At 37.4% G+C, this 27,953-nt stretch overlaps 1 protein-coding gene across 7 annotated transcripts in view; it reads left to right on the forward strand.

The window, feature by feature from the left end:
- Nucleotides 1–27,953, forward strand: part of CFAP54 (cilia and flagella associated protein 54) — a 245,242-nt gene that overhangs the window by 81,569 nt on the left and 135,720 nt on the right. For 6 of the 7 annotated variants that reach the window (XM_053921909.2, XM_024579348.3, XM_053921910.1 and 3 more), the window contains 9 exons: nt 560–707; nt 2,307–2,462; nt 7,081–7,203; nt 15,380–15,508; nt 17,339–17,453; nt 19,662–19,751; nt 20,419–20,545; nt 25,321–25,435; nt 25,783–25,880. In XM_053921909.2, the coding sequence (XP_053777884.1) occupies nt 560–707; nt 2,307–2,462; nt 7,081–7,203; nt 15,380–15,508; nt 17,339–17,453; nt 19,662–19,751; nt 20,419–20,545; nt 25,321–25,435; nt 25,783–25,880 (1,101 nt within the window). The remainder of the gene's footprint in view (nt 1–559; nt 708–2,306; nt 2,463–7,080; nt 7,204–15,379; nt 15,509–17,338; nt 17,454–19,661; nt 19,752–20,418; nt 20,546–25,320; nt 25,436–25,782; nt 25,881–27,953) is intronic. The other variant, XM_053921907.2, reaches the window with a different exon arrangement.

Raw genomic sequence — 27,953 nt, forward strand, 5'->3', positions numbered from 1 at the left:
GGAGGGTTTGTCACCAAACAAGGCTAAGAGTAAGGAAGGGAGTATTGGGAACAAAGAAGGAAAACTGTATAGTTCCCAGTTTTGCCATTGGTTGGCACCATTGGCTGTAACTTAGAAAAGATAAATAGAAATGATCTAAAAGTTTCTCCCTCCCTCCCTCTCTCTCCATGGCTGATTCTGCTATAAATACCCTCATTTTTGAAAAGTTCATTAACTATTGGGCCTGTTTTCCTAATGTCTGAATATCTATGGCGATTTCATTCTATTGATAAAAAGAACTTTATACATTAGAACCAGAAAGCTTTGACAATACTTATTTTTATGTATCTATGACGTAATATCTCAGGAGCTTAATTTTCGTAGTTGCGAACTTGTTGTTAAGGATAGTTTTTGTTTCTAACTTAAACACGGTACGAGAATAGCTGTTCCACGATTTCCTGCTGCTATCTTGGGATCATTGTGTAGATGCTAAGAACAAATCAATTCCAAAAGGCAAGTTCACATGCTGAATCATTTTATTTTTAAACCTGTAATGTGATTTACTTACTTCCTTTTGCAGATTACATTCAGATATTTTGGCAGAGACTTCTTCAATCCTCTTGTACCTTTTTCTTAGAAATATTTTTGTAACGAGTGACATTAAAATCAAAGAAGAAAATCTTTTCTGTGATAATATCAAAGGCAATGAGATATTTCCTTCTCAACAAGTAAGTGAATTAAAATGACTAAAAATGTGCCAATTTTCCTTTATTTGTTTCTTGATGTTTGAAATTAATTTTCTTGGGGGGGATGCAAATCCTGGTTGTGCACGGACCGAGGGGCCATTGTATGTCCGTGCTGGCTTGTTTGATATTCCACGTAGGAGTCACCGCCCTGGGGGTTGCTTGTTTTGTTTTTGTTTTCCAACTTACTCTTTTCCTGTACAAAAGCAGTATAAATTTCAAATGTTCAAAAATGTATAATGTGTAAGGTGAAACCATTATAATCCTGTTGCCCTTAAGAATAGTACATTTTTGTCTCCTTTATCTAATTTAAAACATATGCTTAGCTAAATTTGTTATTTTTGTTATGTTTACAAAAATGACATCGTGATATATTTGCTGTTCTGCATCTTGACTTTTAAACATTTTTTATAATGTAGCTTGGACATATTTTCCTGGTGGTACATATCAATGACCAAATTCTTTTTAATTATAATGTGCATTCCTGTACAGAGGCGGGAATTTAACCTGTCTCCTAGAGATGGATTCTCAGGGTGCTTACAGACGTTGTTCTGTGTGCATCTACAGCCTTCCGATGCTCTTGCTTTTAGTAACAGTCCTACATTTTTTGTCATTTTAGATTGAGGTTACTCTTCTACCTCTTTCCTTCTTTACTCACCTTAGATATATGGAGACTTTTGCCATTTTTTGGTTAGCTTTTTCACAGTTGCTTTTTCCTTCCCATCCATGTATTTGTTAGTTAACCAGTAAATTGTTATATGAGCTTGTAATAGTTTCTGTGAATATGAAAGTGAAAAAAACATGACTCTCTGCCCAAGACAAGTCCACAGTCTTGTGGAGCCGAAACACTCACCACCATCACGCTGTTTCTATTGCATTGCATCCAGTGTCTCCTTGCAGCCCACAGTCTGAAGGTCAAGGTGCTCCTTAAGTAGGTCAGTGACTTCCAGAATGCTAGACTACCATCCGAGCAATAATTTGCTGTATGGAAGTTTCTGGTTGCCACTCATACAGTTTTCTCTGTACATAATCTTGTATGTGTATACCCTGAAATATAATGAAATCTTCCTCAGAAAAGGTAAAGGAGGAGTAAGATAAGATTCTTACTCTTTTCAAGTGTCTATCTTTACATCTTACTATCATTTTTATTTACATAGGAGAATTTTAACAGAAGATTAGTTTGCTCTACTGAAAATTTACTGTTTTCTCACAAATCCGGAAGGGAAATGGGACTCTGATAATCAAGTGGGGGCAGTGTTTTAGTGATTATTTCTTATAATCTATGTTTTTACAACAACTCTATTTTTTCTAACATTAATATATAGCCAAGATTTCATCTTACCAGTTTCTGTTACTTGTGGCATATGTATTATTTTACACAAAATTCTGAAGTTTAAGATTATGTTACCTTGCGTAGCTTTATTTTGGAGTTAGTGTTGTTCCTGAATTTAGGTTTTTCTTTATACCAACATTAATATTGTTGCTAAGCCACAGGGATGACATTTCCTACCTTTGTTTTCCGTAGAGACACATTAGTTAAGCACCCGATATTCAATTTGTGTAACGATACCTGTTTCTTTGCAGATTGCCAGACTAATTGAATGTGAGAGAGTATTAGTGGCATTGGAGCTTAGCAACTACCTAAATGATTCCAGTTATGCGCTTCAAGCTGTGACTCAATGTTATGGCCTCCTTGCTCCTATAATCTACCACAATATTGTTCTGGTACCTGTCGTACAGGTAAGAGCATGCCTTCCCCTCTCCCCACAGGTAAGGGTATCTTTACAAAGGCAACTCAACAGTGCATTTTGGAAAAGGAAAAAACAATGTATCTCTTATAAAGTACAAATAACAGTATTATAAAATTTTATGAGTTAACTGAAAAACATTTTAATAATTTAATTGATATGTCTGGGAAGACATAAATAAGGACTTGAGACTTAGTTCTCTGAAAATATTCAGCCCCATTGATGTCCATATTTAAATATTGGCATCTGCTTTTCTAGGTTTTTTAATTTCATTTTGATATTTATGCTCTTACAGTATTAGAAGCAGCAATATGTGTTCAAAGCATATTGCTAAAGCTATCTTCCGGGGGGAAATTTGCTGGATGGCCCAAGAAAACATGCTTGATGTCTCAGTGATGGAGAAGTTGAGGATATTTTGGCTGAAGGGATTATATTCATTGTCTGTGCTTCCTACAAGTCACCATATACTTAGTGACTTAAAACAACATCCATTTACTATGTCACAGTGACTGTGGGCCAGGAAGCTGGATCTGCTCTGGGGCTCTTCAGGCTGAAATCAGGGCTGTGATCTCATCTGAGGCTTAGGGTTCTTCCAAGCTCACTGGTTGTTGAGAAGATTGATTTTCTTGTGATTGTGGAAAAGGAGGTTTTGGCCCCTAAAGGCTGACTACAATTTTCCTGCCCCAACACATTACTTTGCTTCTTCAAGGCTGGCAGGAGAGTCTCCTCTAATTGGCCCGAAGAGTCTTATGTAATGTAACATGGTCATGGGCGCGGCCTTGCCATCACATTCACAGGTCTTACCTGCACTCAAGGGGAGGGGCTATCCAGGGCGTACATACCGGGGGAGGGATCTTGAGGGTTATCTTAGAGTTCTGCCTACCGCGGGGATGCAGTGAGAGGAGGGTTTTCCTGCTGATGGTGCAGACCGTTACCATCATCACCATCATTTCTGTCATCATCCTCATCGACTCAGACTTTGAAAGCCAAGACAATGTGAGTGCACTTGTGCAAAATAATAAACATTTAAAATTCCCTATTGAGGAAATTCGCCAGAGAGCTTAAGTAACTTAACAAATATTCACCGTGGAGTGGCTCTGCTGGAGTACAGACATGTCTTCTTCTCCCAACTCCCGCACATCTGGCAGTTCAGCTGCTGAAGAGATATGCCTCCAACATCCCACAGCTAGACTACCAGTTGGCAGCCCCCATGTCACTTGTCAATGGATTGCAGCAGTGTTTTCAAGTGTACAGTATTCTCCCTCCTGAATCCAAAGGCGTATACCTGGCATTGTCCTTTCTGTTTGAGAGATGCCAGATGTCAGACCTACTTTGGAGGGGGGGTCTTGGCACGTTCCAGATATGTTATTTTATTAATGTGTCTCCATAGGGTTTATTTCTACTGTCTGGAGGGCATGCACTGTAGCAAGGTCTTTAGGGTACTTGCCATTTCTTTCTCATTGGGTCTGACTAACACATTGTTATTGATATAGTGGTCTAATGTTTTGTTTTGAGAAATGTCCAGAAAGTTCATATCCTTTCATAAAATATTATGTCAGAGGGTAGGAGAGTTATCATTGCCCTGGGGCAAGACTCTTGAGTGTTCACTTTTACCTGCTCAGTGTGAATGGGAACTTCTGGTTCTTCTTTTCCAGAGGTTGGAAAAGGAAACATTAACCATATCAGTGCACCCCTTGTAATGCTACAGCAAAGATACCGCATTAGCACAGCCGCTGTGATTGGTGCTCAGCTGGCTGAGTCAGGATAGTCCACTGTCACCCTTTAGGATCGCCCTGACTCAGGATGCCTTTAGCTGCAGCTCAGAATGGGTTATAGGTGTGAGAAAAAGCCTTAGGAGTGCAGTTTCTAATTAAATTGTATTGTTTAGAATAGGAAAAGATGAGTGAAACAGAGAAGAGATTCCAGAAATAAGCCTCAATATATATGAGAATGAAATGTATGGCAGAAACTGGCATTTGAATTTAGTGGAAAGACAATGGATATTTTTAGTAAGTTGTAGTGAAACACCTAGATATTCATTTGAGAGCTTGTTTGGAGGTTCTAGCAGGGGAGCATAGCTACCCGTATACCCTTGACCGAAGACCGGTCCTCTCCTCTAGTTGGGAAGGTCGTCCTCTTTGACTGAGTGTGCAGCTTCGGGAGGGACGCACATGGATTGGTGAGGGAGGAAGGCGACACCCACCTAGCCAGCCAGATCAGTCGAATCAACCCTGGTGATCAATGGGGTGACAGATGTTGCAGCCAGATCGCCCTCACATCCTAGGTAGTCATTTGAAAGAAAGTAGAGTTTGAACTTATTTGTACAAAAAGTTGATATCTTAAATATAAAACAAAGCAAGAAATTTGACAAAAATATCCCAGGAGATTAGGTACCTGAGCAATCCAGGGGTGGGGGAGCCATTTCTAACCAAGACAACTCAGAAAAAACAAGGGAAAAAACCCCCATATTTGTGTGTACAGCAATCTATGTGTGAAAAAAGGGACCATAATATAGTAGAAAATGTAAGGATTTGGGAAAAACGTATCTAACACTGGTGAAGAATAAGTATATGTAGCAAAAAGTCTTACTATTGGACAGTAATGTAATAGGGAAATGGGCACAGGATATGAATAGGGAGTTTATAGGAAAAACAGATCCAGGTGGCTGAGAGGCACAGGAAAAGATGCTCCAGCTCTGTATACTCATGCACGCAGGTGCACAGTAAATGAACAAAGTAACAACACAGGCAGAACTGAGAAGATCTGTAATGCCTATTGCTGGTGAGGGTGTGGGGCAAGAGCATTCTCATTCATTAATGGAGGAAATGTGGATTGTTATAGGCATTAGATTTTGGTAAAGCAATCTTAATTTGAGTTAAACTAAATTTCATTTTAATTAAAATTAAAAACAAATATACCTGACAGCGATCCCTCTACTAGTAATCTATCCCATAGAATAAAATTTTAGCAAAATTAAAAATACCTTCACCTGACACAGCAGTCCCTCTATTAGTAATCTATCTCGTAGAATAAAATCACAGGTTGGTAGGATGCTACTGCAGGTTTCACCCTTGGTTCCTGGATCCATGGGTTCTACCAGCTGGGGACACAGTAGCAGATAATGGTCACTGACGTAGAATGCACACTGTGCCCTGGAGGGTGGTGCCTCACTCTCACTGGGTATCATCTTGGAGCTGGCACCGCAGTTGCCTCTCCTATTAAAAACTGTGTGTATAGGTATTTACTGTGGCATTCTTGGTGGTGGCCATGAAACTGGAGATGAAGAGAAGTGCAGTAACAGGAGGATGGCTGGACTGTAAAACCTCAGCCCTAAAATTGTACACCATGGAGATTCTGGGATTGGCTAATAAATTATGGTTGATTCACATTAAATAATAGTATGTATCCATTAGAAGTAATGAATTGGAGGGATTTTTCATTAGATATGGTTGAAGGGGAAATGCACAGTTCAGATAAGTGCATATTAATCCCATTTGCAACCTAGCATTAACCTTCCAATATATATTTTTTAAAAGATTTTATTTATTTATTTTTGGAGAGGGGAAAGGAAGGAGAAAGAGAGGGAGAGAAACATGATGTGTGAGAGAAACAGAGATTGGTTGCCTCTCTCATGCTCCTAACTCAGGATCTGGCGGGCAACCCAGGCATGTGCCCTGACTGGGAATTGAACCAGCAACCTTTTGGTCCTCAGGCCGGCGCTTGGTCCACTGAGCCACACCGGCCAGGGCCCTGTATACATTTAAGTATTTACACATACACATAAAATTACTTGAGCCAGAAGAAGACTTCAAAATGTAACGTTGTTACATGATTTGGGGATATGGTATGGTAGCGGGGGAGAGGGTGATAGTAGAAGGGAGGAATTTAAGAAGCATTAAAAAAACTTACAAGTTTTTTAATGGTAGCTTGAAGCAATCAGTGAACCCTCAAAGGACCAACATCCATATATTAATTTGTCCTTTGGAATAATCTGAATGAAGATAGATCTATGCAATCTCAACCCTACTTTTCTGATGGTGATACTACTTATAATTATGCAACAGAATAGAAAGCTAAACTTAAATTGTCAGCTCTTGATCACATTCATATGGGTCATATGGTATGAAGCAATGAGAATAGAAGTAAACACCAATATTAATTAATTTCCTGTGATATGAATGTTTGGTTTTAATTTGGGAGGAAATTGTTATTTCAAGTACCTGGTATCAGTTTATATATTTAGCATGGTACAGCCTTCTCCGTGTGGTTTTCCAAGGTCCTCCTAAGCCTGGATGTGATCTTAGTGTTTCTTGTATACATGTAACATTCTTTCTACATCTTTTTTGGCACTTGAAAAAACATGCTTTATTTTATAGTTATTCATATACTTATTCTCTGCACAGGTTTTCAAGTTATTTAGATGAGAGTCTCATTTGAAAATGAGCATGTCAGTTTTATTTTAGAATATACTTCTTTATGTGATAAACAACTTATCAATAGTTAATAATAATAAAATTTGATGGTTTAAAACTTGCATGATTTGAATAGAACAGTTTATAGTGTGTAAGGGTGATATTTTTCAATAAAACCATTTTCTTTCCATTTTTTAGATCTTGATAAAGTGTATAGTGGTTTTGCAAGGACTACCAAACATCATCCACTCAAAGAAACATGTTGCAAATTTTGGAAGTGTACAGCACATGATAGCTTGTTGTATCTTCTACATAACAAAGGTATTTACCCTATTCTTAGTCTTGTGTCATAAAATTTAGGAGCAGTAATGATTTAGGAAGTCAAGCTACTTTTACAGGAATTACTTTAAGAAATAGCACCCAGAAAGCATTTTGGATCAAAAGTAGCCGGGGCAGGTCAGTTGTAAAGGATGGTGGCTGTATGTTGAGGAGGCAGGGGTGCAGGGATGGAAAGAAGACTTCTTATGGGACCCCATTCATTTTGAAAACCAGAAGGAACAAGAGACTGTAGGCAGAGAGGTAGGCTTGTGTATCCTCATCCTTTGGCTCAAAGATCAGGTGTTTCTTCAAAGGTTTGGTTGACTGAACCCAGTGAATGTCCTCAATGAAGGGCCAAATCTGCCTGAGTATTTTATGTGGCCCTCACAGGCCCTTTCTGATTTGGTCAGGGATCTGAAAGAATACTGCATAGGTGGGCTGATGTGATCCATCACTTTGTTTGGGGCTAAAGTTTGCTTCTATAGAGGTCTGGCAACAGAGAAGCCTCTAACCTCTACCTTAGCAAAGAGGTCATGATTTGCTGGCTGCTGTGGTTTGACCTCAAGAGCAGAAGATCATATTCCTTCCATCACTCACTGAGTTATCGCTGTTGGAGAGCCCTTTCTGACCTGGTCTGTGGAGAGGCTGAGGGAGCATAAGCCATTAGCAGGAAGAGAAAAATAATAGCTCACTGTAGGGGGCTCAGAATTCCAAGGCGCAAGAGCAAACCAGACACTAAAATAATGTGTATTTACTCTTACTGTGTTGGAAAAGACCAGCGATTACTTAAAACAAACAAAAAAAGAGAGAGAAAACTCTCAAAGTGATGCCATTCATTAGATGATCAAAACAAAACAAAACAAAATCTGTAACTGAGCAAACTAATTTGATTTTTGATTAAAAACTTAAACAGATGAAGATTATGGTTATTGTATTTCTTGAGTCAAATCTGGAAGCTCAAGAAGTACCAGCCAATGTAGAACAGAATTGTTTAGAGAGAAATTCAGAAGGCAGAATGAGAAGTCATAACGTGAAAGGAAAGGAGTTTTGCAGGTAGAAAAGACACACATGGAGATACAGGCTCCCTGCATCCCAGGCAGGATAAATGCAAGAACGTATGTATAGACATGTGTTAGTGAACTGTCTGAAGGCCAAGGTAAGGGCAAATCTTAAAGTTCTGAGACCGAAGGAATAGATTATTTGCAACGGAAAAAGAATTAATTAGCTTCATACTTTTTTTTTTAAATAGCAACACTAGAAGTTGAAATATTGGAGTAACAATTGCAGAATCCTGAGGGTCCAAGACTTAATAACCAGGAAAGATATCATTCATTTGTCAGGGCAAAGTAAACATTTTCAGAAGTGCATGCATTTAAAAAGTATTCTGCCTATGTACTTATCTGAGGAAAACACTCGAGGAAATAGTCTATCAAATGACAAGTAGCTCAGAACAGAAATCCCAAGATAGGGAAAGACAAAAAGGAGAGGAATAATGGGAGCAATGAATCTTGCAATATATGTATTATTATAATTAAATAGATAATAATTATGTGACTAGGCTCTGTAATATAAATGCTAAGTAGGGATTCTTAAAATAGAAGTATCATCCTTGAAAGGAAAATGTATTGGTAACGTAGAACTAAAACTTCATCCTGTTTGGGGCTGAGGGAGGGGTGAGCAGTTAGAGGATCTTGGTGCATGGTTTTATGTTTTTTAAAAAATATATATATAGTATAAAGTACATACAATATAAAATTATTTTCTTTTGATAGAATAAATATATTGAAATATAACTCAGAGACATGAACAGAAATTTAAAGCACAGTAGGACTTATAAATCGATAGGAAAGAAAAATGAACAGAGGAATGACAGGGAACAAAAATGCTTAATTCAGCAAATGTAAGAAGAAGGAAAAAGAGATAGTAAATAAGACAGAAGGCATAAAGTCAAATATGTTAATTACTTCACTAAGTGTGAATGAACTTGGAAGACAGAGATTGGCAGATGGGCTAAAAACTCAGGTTTAAATTACCTTATTTCAAAAAAAATGTACATTATTTCAAGAAACACTCATAAAACAGAGTGACAAATTCTGGTTGAAAAAGAAATGATTAGACAAAAGTACTGGAAAGATGCAAACAAAAAGAAAGGAGGAGTGGCAATTTTCTTGTCTGAAAAAGCAGAATTTAGGGTCCAGAACATTCATCACAGCAAAGAGAGGCATTATCAGTGTTCTTCAGATCTGTTCTGTCTGAGCCCCTTCTCTGCTCCTGGCTGGCAGCTGGTTATTTTCTCATCTTCGGACAGTCTCATTGTCAAGTACTGAAGCTCAATTCCACATTAAAACAAAACTTGATTTTTTTTAACAACAGTAAATGAAAGGATAAAAAGATAAGGTTCTGTGGAAATGCTACAATGGCATTTCATAACACTAGGCACTTTTCCTAATAAAATTTCTAAGTAAGTTAGGAGTGGAAGGAAGCTGTTGCACACAGGAGTCACTCCTTATTTGTGGGGGACATATTCCAAGATCCCTAGTGGATGCCTGGAGCCATGGATAGTACTGAACCCTATATATACTATGTTTTTTCCTATGTATATACACTTGATGAAGTTTAATTTATAAATTAGTCACGGTAAGAAAATAACAATATCTAATTAAAATAGAACAATTATAACAAGGTATTGTAGTAAAAATTATGTAGATGTGGTCTCTGTCTTTCTCAAAGTATCTGATTGTAGTGTATTCACCCTTCTGGTGAAGATGTGAGATGATGCGATGCCTACATGATGAGGTGAAGTGAGGTGAAGTGATGCGGGCATTGCGATGTAGCCTCATGCTACTGTTGACTTGCTAATGATGTCAGAAGGAAGATCATCTGCTTGGGGTGACCCCGGGTCATCGAGCCATGATGATGTCAGTAGCTGGATGGCAGGAGCAGATGATGTCTATGGTTGGGGAGATTTTATATTTTCAGACTGAGGTTGGCCATGGTAACTGAAACAATGGAAAGCAAAACCACAGATGAGGGGGATTAATATAATGATAAAGGTTTTACAACAAATATCATACCAAATGGAAGATTTTTGAAGGCATTTCTTTAAAAATTAAGCACAGGAGATGCTGTCTCTTAATAGGGTGATTCATTATTTGTAAAGATTCTGTCTCATGTAATAGATAAGAATATGAAATTACTTTTATAATATTTTTCTAATATAATTTATCTGTAATTATAGAGGTCTCAAAACCCAATGAGAATCTAGTCAAAAAAATACTAGAAATAAAAAGATAATTTATAAAGTGATAATTTGTAAAAGACTTATGGAATGGTAGGTTTTAAAAAAAATACTAGCAGTAGCAAGTTAGAAATGGAGAAAAATATACCACTTACAATACATAATATTTTAAATTTAACAAAACATTGAAGACCTTAGATAAAAGAATTGTGAAATCTTGCTGAAGGACACAAAGTAAGATCTGAACATATGGTAGGCCACCCCAAGTTCCTGAATAAGAAGACTTACTGGCACAGAAATATAAATCTTTCCTAAAATAATATTTAAATGTAATGCAGTCCAAATAAGAACTCCAGTTGGGTTTCTCAGAAACTGATTTAAAACAATTTAAAAGTCCTCAGTAAGTATTAAAATTCACCATAAGGCCACTTCAGTGAAAAATAGTATTAACAGAGTAATGGGCAGATGTTCAGCGGAAGAGGGTAGGGGTCCCGCAGTATCCAGACCCAGGTTACACAAGCACTTAACACGAGACAACAGTGGTATTTGGGGTCATTAAGAAAATGGTAATGTATTACAGTAGTTTATTTACTAAAAGGTGCTGGTATAACTGATAATTCATCTGAAAATAAACAAAGCCAGAGTCACAACTCTCACCATAAACAAAATAGAATCCCAATGGATTCAAGGATGTATGGCCTTGAAGTCAGGAGAGATCTTTCTCAACAGGGCACAAAATTCAAAAGATTCGCAGTAACAAAAATAAAAAGGAGATAAGTAGATTAAACAGGAAATGCTGAAGGGTGTCAAACCCCAAAATGATATAATGAGATTTGCATTTTAGAAAAATTACTCTGGTTGTGTAACACCTAATAATTGAAGGGGGATAAGAGTGAGGCAGTGAATGAGTTAGAAAGTGAGAGATGATAAATTAAACTAGTGTGGGGAAGTGGGAGAGGGAATGGAAAAGATTCAAGAGCCATTAATGAGAGAGAATTGAGAACCTGGAAAATCGGGATAAAGGAGGGAGAGGGAAGAGTTCATAACCACTCAGCTATCTGCCCTCGGCAGTGGGGTGAATACAATGCTGTGTGTTGATGTGGAGCAATTTTGTGTGGGAAAGAGAAAAAAAATCATGAGTTTTGAATATATTGAATTTTGAGGGCTGTAGGATATCCAAACAGGTGGCTATTACATAATTATATGATTATATGATTAGACCTATAGGCTTGGAGTTTAGAAGAGGCCAAATATGTTTAAAGACAAAGGAGTCATTGGAATATACAGGCTCAATTGGAGCAAAAGAAATGGATGAAATGGGGGCAGTTGTAGAGTGAGAAGGGAGGAGGATGATCTAAGCATCTCAAGGGGCACTTAGTCCAAGGAGCCAGTCCTGCTTCCACCAGACAAGAGAAAGAATTGGAGAGGCGATTAGTCCAAAGCTGTTTTGTCATTCTTAAATCCCCCCAACCTTGAGAATCTTCCTGCTGCTGCCATTAGCTCTGTCATTGTCACATGGTGTAGCCATCGAGAAAGCAGGCTCCCACACGATCCAAAGCACCTCCTTCTGTTTCTTCTGCTGAGTCACACGTTAATTAGCGCTATGCTAGGCTGAAAGCGCACCTTCCAAGGTTGCTTTTCTTCAGAATGCTCATCTGCTTGGCCTTTTCTCCCCAAACACTTCCATCAATGAGTATTTCCAGGAGAGGGGTCACACTCTCTTTCTAAGATACTGGACAGCTACTCACTGTATGTATGTATGTATGTATGTATGTATTTTTGTTTTGCTCTTTAAATTATTTTATTATTATTTTTATTGTATTTTTTCCATTACCATTTAGTCCCCTTATGCCCCCCTCCCCTCAACAATCACCACACTGTTGTCCATGTCCATGAGTTCTTTTTCCTTTCTGCTCAATCCCTCTATCCGCTGTCCACCCTCCCTCAGCCGTCATCCTAGTCTATGTTTGTGAATCTGTCCTAATTTTTCTTGTTCATTTAGTTTGTTTCTTAGATTCTACATATGAGCGAAATCACATGGTATTTGCCTTTCTCTGGTTTGTTTCACTTAGCATAAAAAATTAAGAAAAGAAGAAAGTTTTACCCTTTGCAACAGTATGGATGGACCTGCAGCTTCTAACTTTAGATTTAAATACCAATATCGGCCTTTACAGTGTTTCCTTCAGAACAAAGAAATTCCATTCCAATGCAGCTTGTTGCTTGCAATTTGCCAATAGCAACTTCTGCTAAAAACCAACCAACGAACTAACCAACCAACCAACCATAAGTCTAATTCTGCTTATTCAGGTGCTCCACAACACGTGCCTACTAATGGGGAGGAGTGAGGAGAGGGAAGGGATGAGGATATAGGAGAGGAGGGGTGGCCAGCAGACCAGGATCCCAGAGAAGGCAGGAGGCAATGGGATCTGAGCACGTGTGAGAGGGGTTAGTATGGACAGAAATTTACCTCTCCCCTCTCATAGGTGGGAAAAATGGTTATCGTTACAGGTGAGTGTGTGGGTAGGTTTGTGGACTGGAGATTAACTAGTTCCCCTAAATTCCTCTGTGAAAAGGAAGCGTGGCCATTTGCTAAGAGTGAGGAGGTGAAGAATAAGGGAGACTTTCAGAGATGTGAAGAGAATGGGAGAGTTTGCAACAGCCCCTGGGGAAACAGGACAGAGCACTGACCTAGAATCGAGTTTCCAGCCAGCACTTGGGGCCCAGTGGAGGCTGAAGTCCTTGAGTTCACACGCCTTCTTTCTTGGCCTTGTGTGATTTTTCTCCTGTAGCACAGGGCACCTTGGGGCTGGCTCTGTGTTTCCTGATTTTTTCATCCATGTCTCCACTTCCTTTCTACCCACTTGAGAAATGATATTGATATTCGGGTGATGTTATTATACAGATGACCTTGAGTGTTCTGGACATTTTTAAAAAAAATTTATTGATTTGAGATATAGAAAGAGAGACACCAGTTTGTTCCACTTACTTACGCATTCATTGGTTGATTCTTGTATGTGCTCTGACTGGAGATTGAACCCACAGCCCTGGCATATCAGGATGATGCTCTAACCGAGGTACCCAACAAGGGCTGGACACTTTTTAAAAAAGTAAAGTATATGTTAGTTTAATTAACATATATTAATAGAAGGATTTTGCTGTTAGAAGTGGTCTGTCCCAAATGGATATGCTGAGAATTGTCATTCCGGAAGCTTCCTCCAGCGTGACCAGCAGTCCCAGAACCTTGGACCAGTCCTGAATCCCAGATTTCAGGTGTTCATTTCATATAACACATTTTTATATGGATTTTCTCTTATGAATCCCAATTAGTCAAACGGCTGTTTCTTTTCTCTGTTATGTTTAAAAAATTGGTAATCTTTTCAGGTGTCTCAGTCTTTCTTCTGTAAGCAGCAGCAGGTTTTCCGCAGGTTGCCCGAGTTCTAAGTGAAGTGCCACTTCTGAGACACATCGTCATCAGTGTTGCATTGTTTTCACATTGATAAATTGTGCTCAACATCTGGTGTTGTCTTTCTATTTCTGTTCGTTTGGCATGTTAAGAAGAATTGGTTTTACTTTTGATCTGAAACGTTCTTTCTCATGTGGTGTTTCCTACAGGCATATTATAACAAGGGGGAGAGTTGACCTTGTACTCCATGGGCCTAGGGCCTAAATATGTTGGAAAGCAAAGCTGTGTGGAGAACACACATTACCTCATTTCTGTTTTCTGATGACCAAACTGTCTCCCTCTTGTACCAGTTTCGTAATGAGGTTGGACTCTCTGCCTGGCATTCAAGGCCCTGCATGACTAACCCCATCTACCCTTCCAGACTTCATTTCACCATTTTCCTCCCCACTCTTTGTTCCACCGTCAGCATCAGTTCACCGCTATTGCACCGGTCCCACAGAAGTATTTCCCGTTTTTAGCACCTTGCCCTAGCTTGGTTTCAACAGGTTTAAGCAGTTACGTACTTTTTTCCCAGCCACTTATTATATCCTTTCCCTGCATGGGAAGTACCAGTTGTTAGTTACCATAAATACTGACTTACTCAACTTGACAGAATGCATCTACATACAACAAATCCATACAAACTTATTTATGCCCATAGAAAATTGTCCGGTGGGGTTCACAATGAATGTGTTCCCTTCACGTGACCCTCTTCCCTTCAGCAGACTCTATGCATATCAGAGTGCAGGCCAGGGAAGCTTCCTTGGAGTTGGTACTAGAGCCCAGGTTTCTATGACCCGGTTACATTAATAACCTTACATTAGGATAATAAGGTGGGGAAACTGTTATGGGAAATGGCTCAGCTGTAGGAAAGCATGAAGTGCTGAAACCATGGTGAGTGTCAGAATTTATACTTGGCTCAATATTTTGTAAACTTAAAGTACAAGGAAGTGGGTGATGAAAGATGATGCTAAAGAGGTGGAAAGGGCTAGAGAAGGCCAAAGCATAACAATCAGTAGTAACGGGGGATGCGCATAAGAGGGGCAGAGGGAGCCACTCCCCTTCTTATGATTAGTGTCTGCCTCCCCTGGGGTTCATGGAGAATGTGCCAAAACCAGCTTAGCTCTAGCTCAGCCCACAGCCAGAATGCCTTGTGAATAATTTACTGATATAAACGCCCCCTTCAACACCATGAGGTCAGTGCTTGTGCCATGCACATAGAAAGCAACTCAAGGCAAGAGGTCATGTGGACGTGGCCTTTAAGAATGATTTTAACATGGATGTTCTGAATAGTTAATATACCAAAACGTGTGTGGTTATTTGCAGTTTTAATTTTAGGGAAATATGATCCGAAGTAAGGTTCCAGTTTCTTTAACAGAAACGGGAATTCTTGGACCCAAAACATTAACGGGATTTTTGAGTTTATGAGCGATGATGTAAAACACTGTGAAACAGACAAGTGTTTCCAACAGAGATAATTCGTAAATATTTTGAATTAGATCCTGCGTTCATGGAAGGAATATGACCTGGCAGTAATTATTATAAATTATGGGAAAAAAATGTTGGACATCACACCAGAGTGCAAATCTCCATTTGGTGCCATTGACCAAGAAGACATGCAAGAAGAGGTAACTGTTTTTGTTTCTTGTCTCTAAGCTTATGTTTAGTTGAGTCTTTTAAGAGGTCATGCATTATAAGTAAACTTATTTTAAAAAATTGATCGGTATTTAATTTGTTACATTTACATAAAAGAAAAGTAATGTATAGTGAAGAGCTCCTCCCCCTCCCCTTTTTGTGATAAAAAATGAAGAGGAATCCATGCTAGAACACTGAGAAGTTCCCTATCGCCAATACTGGTCATCAGTTAGGGCTGGATAGTGAGCTTCCTACACCCTTTTGGACTTTGGACTAAAAGACCTGTAAAGTCGCTCCCAAATTGAGGATTTTATTATTCTGGGTGCATCATTCAATGTGGTAAATACATGTCAGAGCTTTTCACTGTATTCAAAATAGATTTCCCAAACTCACTGTCACACCTAAATTGTCTTCTTTATGAGACTGCTAATGTTTGAGACAACTTTTTAGTATCTGCTTCCCAAGTGCGGGTCTTGCTAGAGCCTGTTTTATTGCCTTTCTGGGAAACTATATGAGGAAATGTTTTTGTAGATCAAATTTGAAGTGTTGCTTAGTTTATCAAATTTCTGAGGTGCACTAGGAATTACTTAAAGCCCCTTCAGTACCTGGGGTGGGGGTAGAGACTGTCACCCCCAAGTCTGTTTTAGTTGGAGTAGCTCCATTTCTATCTCTATTATATGTTGAGTTTCCAAGTAAGCATTTGTTTGTCACGAAAAGCTTCAACTATTAGCACTGTTTTCCTGGATGCATTTTTAAGGCATGATGGTTGTTTTGAAGGGTCTTACTTGGCCTGGAGTTTTGATTAAGCTGGAGGCAACATGAGGGTTTTTCCACCAAGTGTTCAGTCTCAGAGCCTATTGCCAGCTTCCTTCTATCAGCCGGGCTTTAACTCAGGACACGGGCCCTGTGCATCATTGTATGACAGGATCCCATGCCTCTTTCCTTGGAGTCACTAGCCCAGCAGAAGTTGTGGTACTTCCTTCTGACTAAGCCTGTAGGGCTGAGATCATTCTAACCACTCAAGGTTGCTGTAAGCCTGAAGAGGCTTGGGTGGTTTTGTTTTTGCTTTTATTTTTGTTTTGAGAACAGGAGGCATTAACCAGCCAGTTCTCAATGAAGGTGGGGGGCCTGAGCACAGACCCACCAATTTTTAATCCATTAACTATTGATCCTGTTATGTTTCAATGAAAGGCAAAACAGCAAAGGCAATTAGCTGAGTTGTAAAGAAGCTCCTTCAGGAAAAAGAGAGGAAAAACAAAAGAAAGAAAAGTATGTTTCTGAGGGCATGTAAGGCATTTTCTTTTGAGGGGTTTAAAAGACATACTCCTAACTCCTTTCGGGAGAGTGTGTGTGTACCTATCTGCATGCTCATTGGGAGAGGTGGGGGTCACTGGCAGGAAGGAAGAGAGAAGAAAAGAGATATTTTGGTCAATCTCCATAAAACATTAAGTCCTGTGCTTGGCACTTAGTTTTAATACAATGATTGTTGTTATTAATTATTTTTTAACTGAATTTATTTGGGTGTCATTGATTAATAAAACCATACAGGTTTCAAGGGTACAACTCCATAGCATATCACCTGCACACTGCATCGTACACTCACCGCCCAAAGTCGTCTCCTTGTGCCACCGTTTATTCCCCCTTGCCCTCTCCCACCTCCTCCCAGCCCTGGTTTCCCCCCTGGCAATTATTAATTCCTGTGGTTTAGCCATGTAGATCATAGCATTATTTGCCAGTATGAAAACATAATTTTAAGAATGTTGGAAAATGACAATTGCTAAAACATATTGAAGTACATTCTGAAATTTAACCAATGTTTCTAGGGTTCTTCTAAGAAGTCTGCCAAGACTAAGAAGCCACAGCAGATACTATCACCTGAAAAAATAAATGAACAGCTGGTCTTGTTGGAGACGCACCTTCTCAAACTGACAAAGCAATGTAATCATTTTTTGTTTCTATCTGTGTGCTTCTGTTGAGCATGGTATCTTTTTAAGATAAGAAGATCTTTTGTTTAAAAGATTAAGAGGATATTAGCATTCGGTAAACCCTTTAAGGTTTACACAGTCTTTTATATTTGTCAATAATCCTAATAATATTCTATTAATAAGGGATTGCTTACTGCTTTTTAGAGATGTGACTCATAAAGATTACGTGATTTATTTAGGATTGCATAGCTAGCTTGGATCTGAGCCTAAACCTTCTGATTCTAAAGCAGGGTATCAGAACCTTGATACTCTTGCCTGTTTGGGCCAGATAATTATTTGTATGGGGGACTGTCCTGGGCACTGTGGATGTTGAATGGCATCCCTGGCCTCTATCCATTGATACATAGCACACCATTTTCCCAGCTGTGACAACCAACTGGGAAGCCGATGTTGTCAAATGTGTGGGTTGGGGAGGGAAGGTGCAAAATTGAGAATCTCCGCTCGAATGGTAAAAATGTAACTGAGAAATGAAAAGAGATAGCATGAGGGGTGTTAATGTGTGAGTGATTTGAAACAGTCTACTCAAGTGAAAGATTAGTTTAATTTCCGGTTATTGTGCTATGTAGTATGTTGAGACAGTGATTGGAATTTTGGAGTTAGCAATTTGTAAATCTGCTTAAGAAATTGATTCAGTTTCTGGTGATAAGTATGATCACATTTTTAAAAAGTAGGTACTTCAGATCTTCTAGAAGAACAAGAGAGTACCAAAATTTCTCTTCAGTGGGAGCCTCCACTTGTGGCCCCCTTGGTCTTTGGGAGCGACTGTGCTTGAAGAATCCTGTGTCCCTCCCTCACCTCTCTCATTGCCTGTCTCAGTGTTATCTGCGCAGTCGTAGGTCCCTGACTGGGATCTCTCTACTCCGCATTCTCTGTGTCTGGTGCAAGCTGAGTTTTGAACCCAGGGCTCTAGTATTCACATAGTTAGTGAACATAGTTTGTAACAAAGCTGTAATTGTCTAGTTACATATAAAAATATAATTCTTTAAAATACAAAGTATTCTAGAAATGTGAATTATTTCTTTTCATATTATCAAAAAGAAAACCCCTCACATTTTACCAGTAAGCACAGTATAATGCCACTGATGTTACTAACTAAACAGTAAATTCAGAACAAAACAAGAATAAAAATATTAATTTTATATAGTGCTTCCTGTGCACCAGAAATTACTTTGTGTTTTATATATATTAAAACTCATATAATCCCTATATACCCATTGTGTAAAGAAGGTATTATTATTATTATTCCCATTTTAAAGAAAAGGAAACAGGCACAGAGAAGCTGAGTAACCTCTCAAGCTCTCATAACTGAAAAGTGTCTGGGTGAGAATCTGAACCCAGGCAGTCAGGCTCCAGTGGCTGTGCTGTTCGCTAGTGTGTGCTTCACTGTCTTATAATGATAGTTTTATTTATTTATTTTAAAGTATATTGTATTGATTATGCTGTTACAGTTGTCCCAATTTTTTTCTCCCCTTTATCCCCCTCCTCGCTGCATCATCCCCCTCACCCTTCAGAATCTCCCCCGCCCACAGTTCATGTCCATGGGCCATACATAGAAGTTCTTTGGCTTCTCCATTTCCCATACTATTCTTAATCTCCCCCTGTCTATTTTGTACCTACCTATTCTGCTTCTTATCTCTTGCACCTTTTCCCCTTGTTCTCTACCCCCCCACCCACTGATAACTCTCCACGTGATCTCCATTTCTGTGATTCTGTTCCTGTTCTAGCTGTTGGCTTAGTTTTTGTTTCTGTTTTTCAGGTTCAGTTGTTGATAGTTGTGAGTTTGTTGTCATTTTACTGTTCATAGTTTTAATGATATTTTTATAAAAAATGGAGTTGATGTAGTTGGTAGGTTTCTGAGTCTGGGGTTCACTGATACACAACAGCCATTGAATAAGAGAGACACATGCCCTGGTAACTCTTCACCTGTTTGGTGGCAGACTCCTTGGCTGTCAAGGGGAGAAATGAGAGGAAAATCATTGAGATTGTTAGATTTTTTTAATCTATAAAATAGGATATGATTGATACTTTTAAGGTACATAATTTAGAAAGCATACTTGGGTGTTTTCCTATTTTTCATCTCCTCCAAAGAATTTTTCTTTTTGGTTATTGATGTTAAACAGAACCTACAACTTATTATTATTATTATTATTTTTCACTTTAGATATTACAGCAGAACTCTCAGGAACAGAGGACCCTATATTTCTTTACCCTATAGTTTTAAATTGGTCAGTCAAAGGTGCGGTGAAAGAAGGTAGGTGATAAGTGGAAATGTGCTATTCACTCAACCTACTACTGAAGGTCATTTATTCTGTGGATTTTGCTCTTGTTTGATACTTAAAGGTCTAACCTGTTCCAGGCAGAAGACTTGGGGTTCTGTACCCATTCAGAGTAATTCATACTCTTGATTGTCAAATAATGGAAAAGACTAAATAGGTACCTGATAGAAAGTTTGGGAAGGCAGAACCTTGATGGTGGCTTATGTGGGTAGTAAGCGGTGTTATTCTAAGACACAAAAACTAGGGAATTGAAAAACGTGCTAGTGATCTTTAAGTTCAGGTATGTAGAAATCATTGCTTAACTCAGAGTGCACCATGATAATAATTAGGGTAACTATTCTGATTATTATCAGAGATTTTTTTTCCAACCAGTCATACATGAGTGGCCACTTGTATGAAATCTTTCTTAACACTGAGATATTTGGAAAGTAAAGGAAATATAGACTGTGATGGATTATTTGATTTTAGAAAAAAAGTAGTTCTCACCACATTTATTCCTACATATATTTTAAAAGTGAGAAATCTTAAAAGCAGGTTGATAAACTTGTCTGTTAGAACAAAATGATTATTAGTAATAGTAACTTTTTAGCACCAATAACTAAGTGTATTGGTAACTATATATGAGCTTCCTTGTTTTCACAGTTATGAAATTTAAGCAGAGACCTAGATTCCTGGAGTTTTTTACTCAAATTATGCTGAAATGTATGAGTGATGAAAAATTTCACCTTGTGTTGGAGATAACAAATCCTGTCTGTGACTTCTTGAGAAGGTACTTATAATATCTATTTTATTGCTGCTAACAACCCAAAGAAATGAGTAACATTGTCACGTAAAGATATATAAGGTGGATGAAAAAGAGTGTGGGATGTAGACATTTAAAACAGCCACCTGGGATATAGTGAGGATTTATGTTCATGTGTGTAGATAAATAAGTAAACATAAAAATATTTATACAACTGAACTAAGGAATAAGATTAGAACATGTTCATAATTGAAGCAGGAAATAAGTTAGGCCTTTTTTGCTATTGAGTCAAGGTGGGTAGTAATATCTCTGGGCCATCAGCTCTGCAGGCATAGGCTTCTCTGTCCAGTTTTGGCCATTTACTGTGTTCTTCTGATTCCTCTACATTAGCGAGCAGAGCCATTCCTTGGGGTTCCATTTGCATATATGAATGGGGAGTTCCTCAAATAGAAGTAGTAAAACTTAAAGCCATTGCCCTTGTCCTCTAAGTGTGAGTGGCTCTCTTTGCCCCCAGATAAAGTTATAGTGTTTCATGCCAGTTATGAGAGATGCCAAATGAACCCAACTTTCACGCCAATGACTGGGTTTTCTTTTCCCCACTATGCCTAGATGTGTCTCATTTTAGTAATAGGGAGCATGGGTAACAGGGGGTCTATTTAAAACATGGCAGCAGAAGAGAAACATTATCATGAAAACACACAGGAAAACAGTCTTCCTAAAATAGGCACTTCTATTATTGGAACAAACACTTGGAATATATGTGCTTCATATTTTTGAAAGATAAGAGAGGAAATTGCTTGCATTAAAATGAAGCAGGCCATAGTAATAAGAGAATTGCTAAGAATTAGAAAGTTCCATTACATTAAAAAAAAACATAGCCAAAATTAGATGTTTAAAAGCTGTAAATAATATTCTTAATACCAAAGAAAATTAGAAGACACTATCACTGTGCAGTATTAATTTGGAGGACTGACCTTGGAAGTCCAATCTAAGCAAAATAGATACTCTGAGAGAGGAAACAGTGGCTTAGAAGCATTGCCCAACTGAATAATAAAAGGCCTGAGGCTGAAAATTAGCAGTGTTGAGTTCAGACTGAAGGTAATGATTTCAGTTTTAAGCCTGAGCAGATGTTTGGGATGCTCTTCTGCAAGTCAGGAAGTAGAGAGGAGGGGCAGATGCGACACCTCGATTTCCACTTCGATAGGGCTATGTCTTCTTTTGTGTGCCTGTGCTCACATAGTTTTACACAAGGAAATGTTCTCATATTGCAACAGACACACATGCAGCTGTATTTTCTTCCAACCTTTTGATTTCATGGTTTCTATTTAATGTTTTAATCCATATAGAATTTTTTTTTGGTATAGGGGTTTAGATTAACCTTTAGTTTGTTTTTCCCCCTAAAAATTTTATCAATTGTCCCAGTAATATTTAAAGAATGTTAATTTTTGTTACTTGGTTTTAATGCCACCTATTCACATTCAAAGTGGCTGATTCTACCAACAATGCTTATAAATTACAATGAAGATACTTCATGAACTTTAATGTTCTCCACAACAAAAAGTCAAAGTATGTGGAAAAACTGCTGAGAGACAAGGCTGATTTGACAGAACATAATATAGAGTTTAAGATGCTACTTTAAAAAAAATGAGGGCATAGAAAATATAACTAGTATAATTAAGATTAATTTACTATATATAGTCAGTTGAGACTAAACACGCTTTAAAGCATTCATTAAATTAAAAAATAATATCTAAGCAGAAAAATAAAGCACACTAGATCACTGAGATTAAAATTAGTAAAGACCACATTCTTTTACAGTACAATAAAGCTGAAATTTTATAACAAAATAAATCACTGGCATATGAAATTATCGGATTTTATCTGCGAGTATAAAAGAGCTGTAACTGCAGACATAGAGCCTTTAACAACGATGGTGATGAGGAACCTGATGCCACCTGTGCTCAGAGCAGCACATAGAGACGCATTTTTAGCTTTAGAAGCTTTTATTACTAAACAGGAAAAATAAAATTAAGTGGACTTTTATTGAACTCACGAAATTAGAAAAATGAAATAAATCTAAGAAAGCAGAAAGCAGACAATAAAAGTTGGATTCAGTCCACTGTGAGCTGGTGTTAAACTAGTTCCGTTGAGAACTGCTGGAGCTGCTTGTCTGAAGATGTAAATAAAGTAGGTGCATTTCTGGCTGTCATAAGAAAAAGCAAAATCCAAGTAAGCGAAAATAATCATCAATTTGAAGTGGTTAAACAAACATTAGATACCAGTATATACAATTTAATATGAATAATTTGAAAATCTAATTGAAAGTGGTGATTATCTGGAAAAATTTAAATTAGAAGAATTGATTGAAGCTGTAAAAAAGTAGGATAGCTCAGATATTTTAGGCTAGTTATTTCATATTTTAAAGAAACAGATAATTTTTGTTTTATATAAAGCTACTTCAGGACGTGGGCATAAAGTCTCCTACTAAATATATCATAGCAGGCTCTGAAAATAGCTTTATAAAAAGACAATAAAAAATAGAAAATTATGGATTGTTGTTACTTATCAGTATATAGAAGCAAAAATCCAAAATATGATACTAGGTTATAAATGCAGCAGTGAAAATGTAAGTTTTATTCTTAATATAAATATAGGAGTAGAAAATCTATAAGTATAATTTTCACTGGTGGTCAAAGGAGTCTTTAGTAGACGCTAAAAAGTCCTGTGGGATTCAGCAATCATTCCTGGCAAATTAGGATTAGAAGAATATTTTCTGTTAAAATAAGCTTTGCAACAAGAAAACCTGTTATACTTTGTATCACTTAACACTGTTTTGAAAGTTCTTGCCAGTGCATTAAAATGAGATATAGAAATTATAATTAGAATTTATGTGATTACCACATAATAGGGCCTCAAAAATGTTTGTCAAATGAATCCTATAATACTCTGAAAATGAAGATAAAATGATATTGCAAATAATTACTTTTTAACTTAAGCTAATTAACTGAAATCTTTCAGAACGAATAATAGAATTCCACAGGATGGCTCAATGCAAAATTGCAAAATCAATAGCTTTCCTATGTCAAATAGAAAGTACAATAGCAAAATTATCCCATTTTTATGAAGTACAAGATTGAATTTATTAGGAGTTGTGAGAGGATTCAAGTTAATTTAAAAAAGACCAAACATCCTTACTAAGAGATAGTAAATAAATTACTTGAGTAAGTGGAGAGATGTAGTATATTGCTCAAAGGGCAGATGGATTATTGTAAAGATTTTTATTACCTTCAAATTAATTTGTAGGTTTAATGCAATTCCAGTCAGATTAGTTTATGTGGTATGGGATAGAATAATTAAAATACTTGAAAACTTAAAATGAGAAAAAGGAGAAATTTTTACTGTCAGATAAAGTGTTTTTGACATAATAGGCAGCCAGCCATTGGACTAAATGTTTTGAGTCAGAAACATGCACTAACATAAGTATTCAAATAAGGAATAGACCATGACGTCAAAGATCAATACTGTTGATGCCATAAAAATTTTTAAGTACTATTTTTTATGACAACATAAACAAAACAACAGCAGTCAGACTAGGAGGAAGCATTTTATGAAGAGGCTGCGCTGTGAAGGAGTTTAATTTATTCAGCGGATGAGAGTTCTGCTGAGCACAGAGGAGAATGGTAGAGGTTTGGGAAGATGGCAGCCCAAGTGTGCATTCATGACCTCTCCTTCCCCTCCTCTCCTGGGATATAGTGACCAGGTCAAGGATTCTGGTGGGATGGGGTGGGATAGGGAGGAGGTAAGAAAGAGATCAACCTGCTTGGAAAACAGCAAGCAACCAATTTCAAGTTGCCTATTGCAAAGGATGGATCTCCAAATACTCAGTGATCACTGGTCCAAGCTTCCTAGTTCAGGCAGACAAAACATTTGCCAAGGTGAGTATCGACTAACTGGGAGATTATTGGAATTGCTGCCACTGGGCTGGAGTTCCAACCAACAAAAAGATCCAAGATCATCATCATCAAAATCGAAGCAAGAGGCCGACCGCCAGTGGGACCAAGATGAATTTGGAACTGTAATGACTGGAACTAGCTATCCAGACCTACCCAGTCATCTTGTTAGCCTTGCCTTGATGGAACCCTACGTGTCATTCAATGAAAGCTTTGGATCCTATTTATCATGTGACAGCAGGGTGCTGCTGTGCGTATCGAAAGCAATATAAATTTAGGGACTGTCTAACTTTCAGGGAAAATCGGTGGTAAGTGTCAACAGAGGGCAATAATGAGAGACTTCATAACATTTGCAGAGTGGGCCAGATTACCACAGGGGTCCGTGGCAGATTAAAAAACAAGGTTAAGGATTCCTACAGGTGACTGGGGGAAGGGAGAAAGTACAGTAGTCATCTACAGTGCTTAGCTTTGTTGGTAGGCAGAGGCCATAGTGGCTGGAAGCTTGCACATGATGGAACCAAAAAGATTAAAATCTGTTGGAAGGGAGGTATCTTGTCTAGGGTCACTCATGCAGTTATCTTCTGAGCTTTATAGTGAAGCGTTAGTGTTTTATTTCTGGTCCAATTCATTTTGTCTACACCGCACGTCCGCTCGAATAAAATGTTATGGTGCGATTGACGCTGTGCTGCTTTGGGAGGCCGACTATTCCTTGATAACCAGGAATATCAGTCTAATTTTAGATATTCTTCTCACATAATTTTAGTGAAAACATTCATTATAGATTTATTACTTTTGTATAGTATTGTAAATTCTTGCAGATCCTTTTAACTGACTTTATCGTTTTTGTATCAGGAGAAATGAGTCCCTTCTTGGAGCTAAAAAAATGAAATACAAGGACAATATGTTGAGTAAAAGGGCAGCTAAACCTGGGAAGAACCACAAAGCTGCAGTCATGGAGATTGGGAGAGTAAGTTTCATATGAGTTTTGAAATTTGGGTTAATGAAGGGATTTATGTATCTATAGATTATTGGCTGCGTTATAATTTATTATAACATGTAACAGAAGGAAATGCTATGATGCATATTTTTATAATTATACATTATAATTCTTCAGTTCTCATAATGGATATTTTCATAATCATATTTTTCATCTACAGGGTTATTTTTGTTACTTTCAATAATAATTTTAATTGAGGGGTGTAAAGGAATCACTATATTTTAATATCAACAGATAAGCATTAGTGTATGAGTAAATTATGTTCAATAGTATTCAGAATTTTAGGTTGTAACATTTTTGTTTTCTTCTATATTAAGACTTCAGATATACAAAGAAGAAGAAGTAAAAAAAAGGACACTCTAAGAGAATTTTTGTCCAAAAATCCAGGTTTTTATGAAATGACGGAACATGAAAGGTATTAATTTATTATTTAATTAATTTAATAAACATGTACTTGAAGGTTACTGTGTGTTGGGCATTCTTTTGGGGTGTAGGGGTACAGTGGTTCACTAGACAGATGAGGTCGCCACCCTCAAGGAGCTTCCATACTAATGAAAATAGCACAGTAAACAAGTAAACACATATATAAACAAGACAATTGAAATTTTTCATAAAGTTTATAAAATAAGTGACGAGGAGCATACGCTGAGACCAGTTGGACAGGGGTGGAGGTGAGGGCAGCAGCAGGGCAGACAGGGTGGTCAGGAGACTGGCACGTTACTTTCCATTACTGTGGACCTAATATTCTTGCTGATGAAACGTAAGCCATGAAACTTATCACAGTGAAATGTTTAGCTCCTATTTTTACGAGTATGCACTTAGGATTCTTATACAGTCTTTATATGTCTTACCTTCATTGTAGAGTGTCTTTACTCATTTATTGATTTTGATCTTAATTTGTAACTATAGATATTAATAGAACCATTCTCACTTTCTTATTTGCATCTGCCTACTATCTCATTGTTTCTTTACTTTTTAAATTTAAATATGACATATTTTAGATGGGTATAGAAAATAATATAACAAATGAACATATGCAGCATAAAAATAGTTCAAACACAGTTGAAATTGTCATGCATCCCTCTCAGAATGCATCTCCATCCCCCTTTATCCAAGTAGTTTATCATGTTTATGAATGACTTTATACTTCAGTTATATATGTACGTAGGCCTACATAATACATTATTTTTTACAGTCTGCTTGTCAGTTTGCCCTTTTTCCTAAATGTTATGTCTGTGAGATGTTTTTCTATGTCTATGACACGTAAGTCTAGTTATTCATTTCATTTGTGTATAGTGTTCCATTATATGAATAAATAAACTTTATTCAGTCTCCTGTGAATGGTCATTTAAATTGTTTTTAAATGGGGGACAGTTCCCAAGACATGAACATTTTTGTTTTTTATACCCATTATAGGATATTGCTAAGTTGCTCTTAAATTTTCATCAGTGGTATTTCAATTTTCCATTATTTACCGTTTTCACCAAAATTGACATTATTATCAATTTTCAAATTTTTGCGAAACTGTGAATTGTAAAATTTTATCTCTTTGATTACTGATGAGGTTAGGCATCTTTTCATATTTTTATTAAACCCTAGGGTTTTTCTAGTGTCAGTCCCGCTTGTTTAGATATTTGCACATTTAAAAACTTTGTCTTTTCCTCATTTATTTGTAGGAGTTTGGGTATTAATGCTTTTCCCATTTTGTGGCTCATCTATATACTCAACATTTTAAAGTTTTTTTTAAATCAAAAGTTGTAATTGTTAATGAAGTCAATTGTAACAATATTTCTATTTATTGTTTTTGAAATTCTTCTGTCACTTGAGGTAGTAAGGGTATTTTCTTAGTGAACTTAAATTTTTGACCATCACATTTAGGAATTCTATTCAACCACAATTTAATTTCGTGGATTGTAGGGAAAGCGTCACCCCCTCTCTTAGAGTTTCGTTACAGGCATCCAGCGGGCGAGCCTCGTTTACTGAGTGGTCTGTTCCGTGATCACTGTCGCTTTTGTCATTCAACAAGTTTTCATCTGTGGAGTTTTGGGGTCTCTTTTATGTCCCATTAGTCTGTTATCTATTCCTGAGTCAGTGTCACACCATCATACTTACTCTCACTTTAAATGAAGTCTTGTCTGATAGGAAAAGTCTCTCCAGCATGACTTATTCCTTTATTTGTCTTATGTCTCGGATATTTTTCCGCAAAATAGTTTGGAATAGCTTGTCAAGTAATACAAAAAACTTGAGATTTTGATAGAGATAGAATTGAATATGTGGATCGATTTAGGAAGTTTTTTAAAAAACAATATCGAGTCTTTCTATTCATAGGCAGACCACTTAGGTCTTAATTTAGTGCCTTTCAATAAATTTTTACGATATTCTCCATAAAGGTGTTATACATCTTTTGTTGGCTGCATCAAAGAAATACTTTTTGTGTTAGTGTAAATATTATTTTAAGGTTACATTCTGTAATCTTAATTATATAGGA

Source organism: Desmodus rotundus, chromosome 3 (assembly GCF_022682495.2).
Source record: "Desmodus rotundus isolate HL8 chromosome 3, HLdesRot8A.1, whole genome shotgun sequence".
NCBI lineage: Eukaryota > Metazoa > Chordata > Mammalia > Chiroptera > Phyllostomidae > Desmodus > Desmodus rotundus.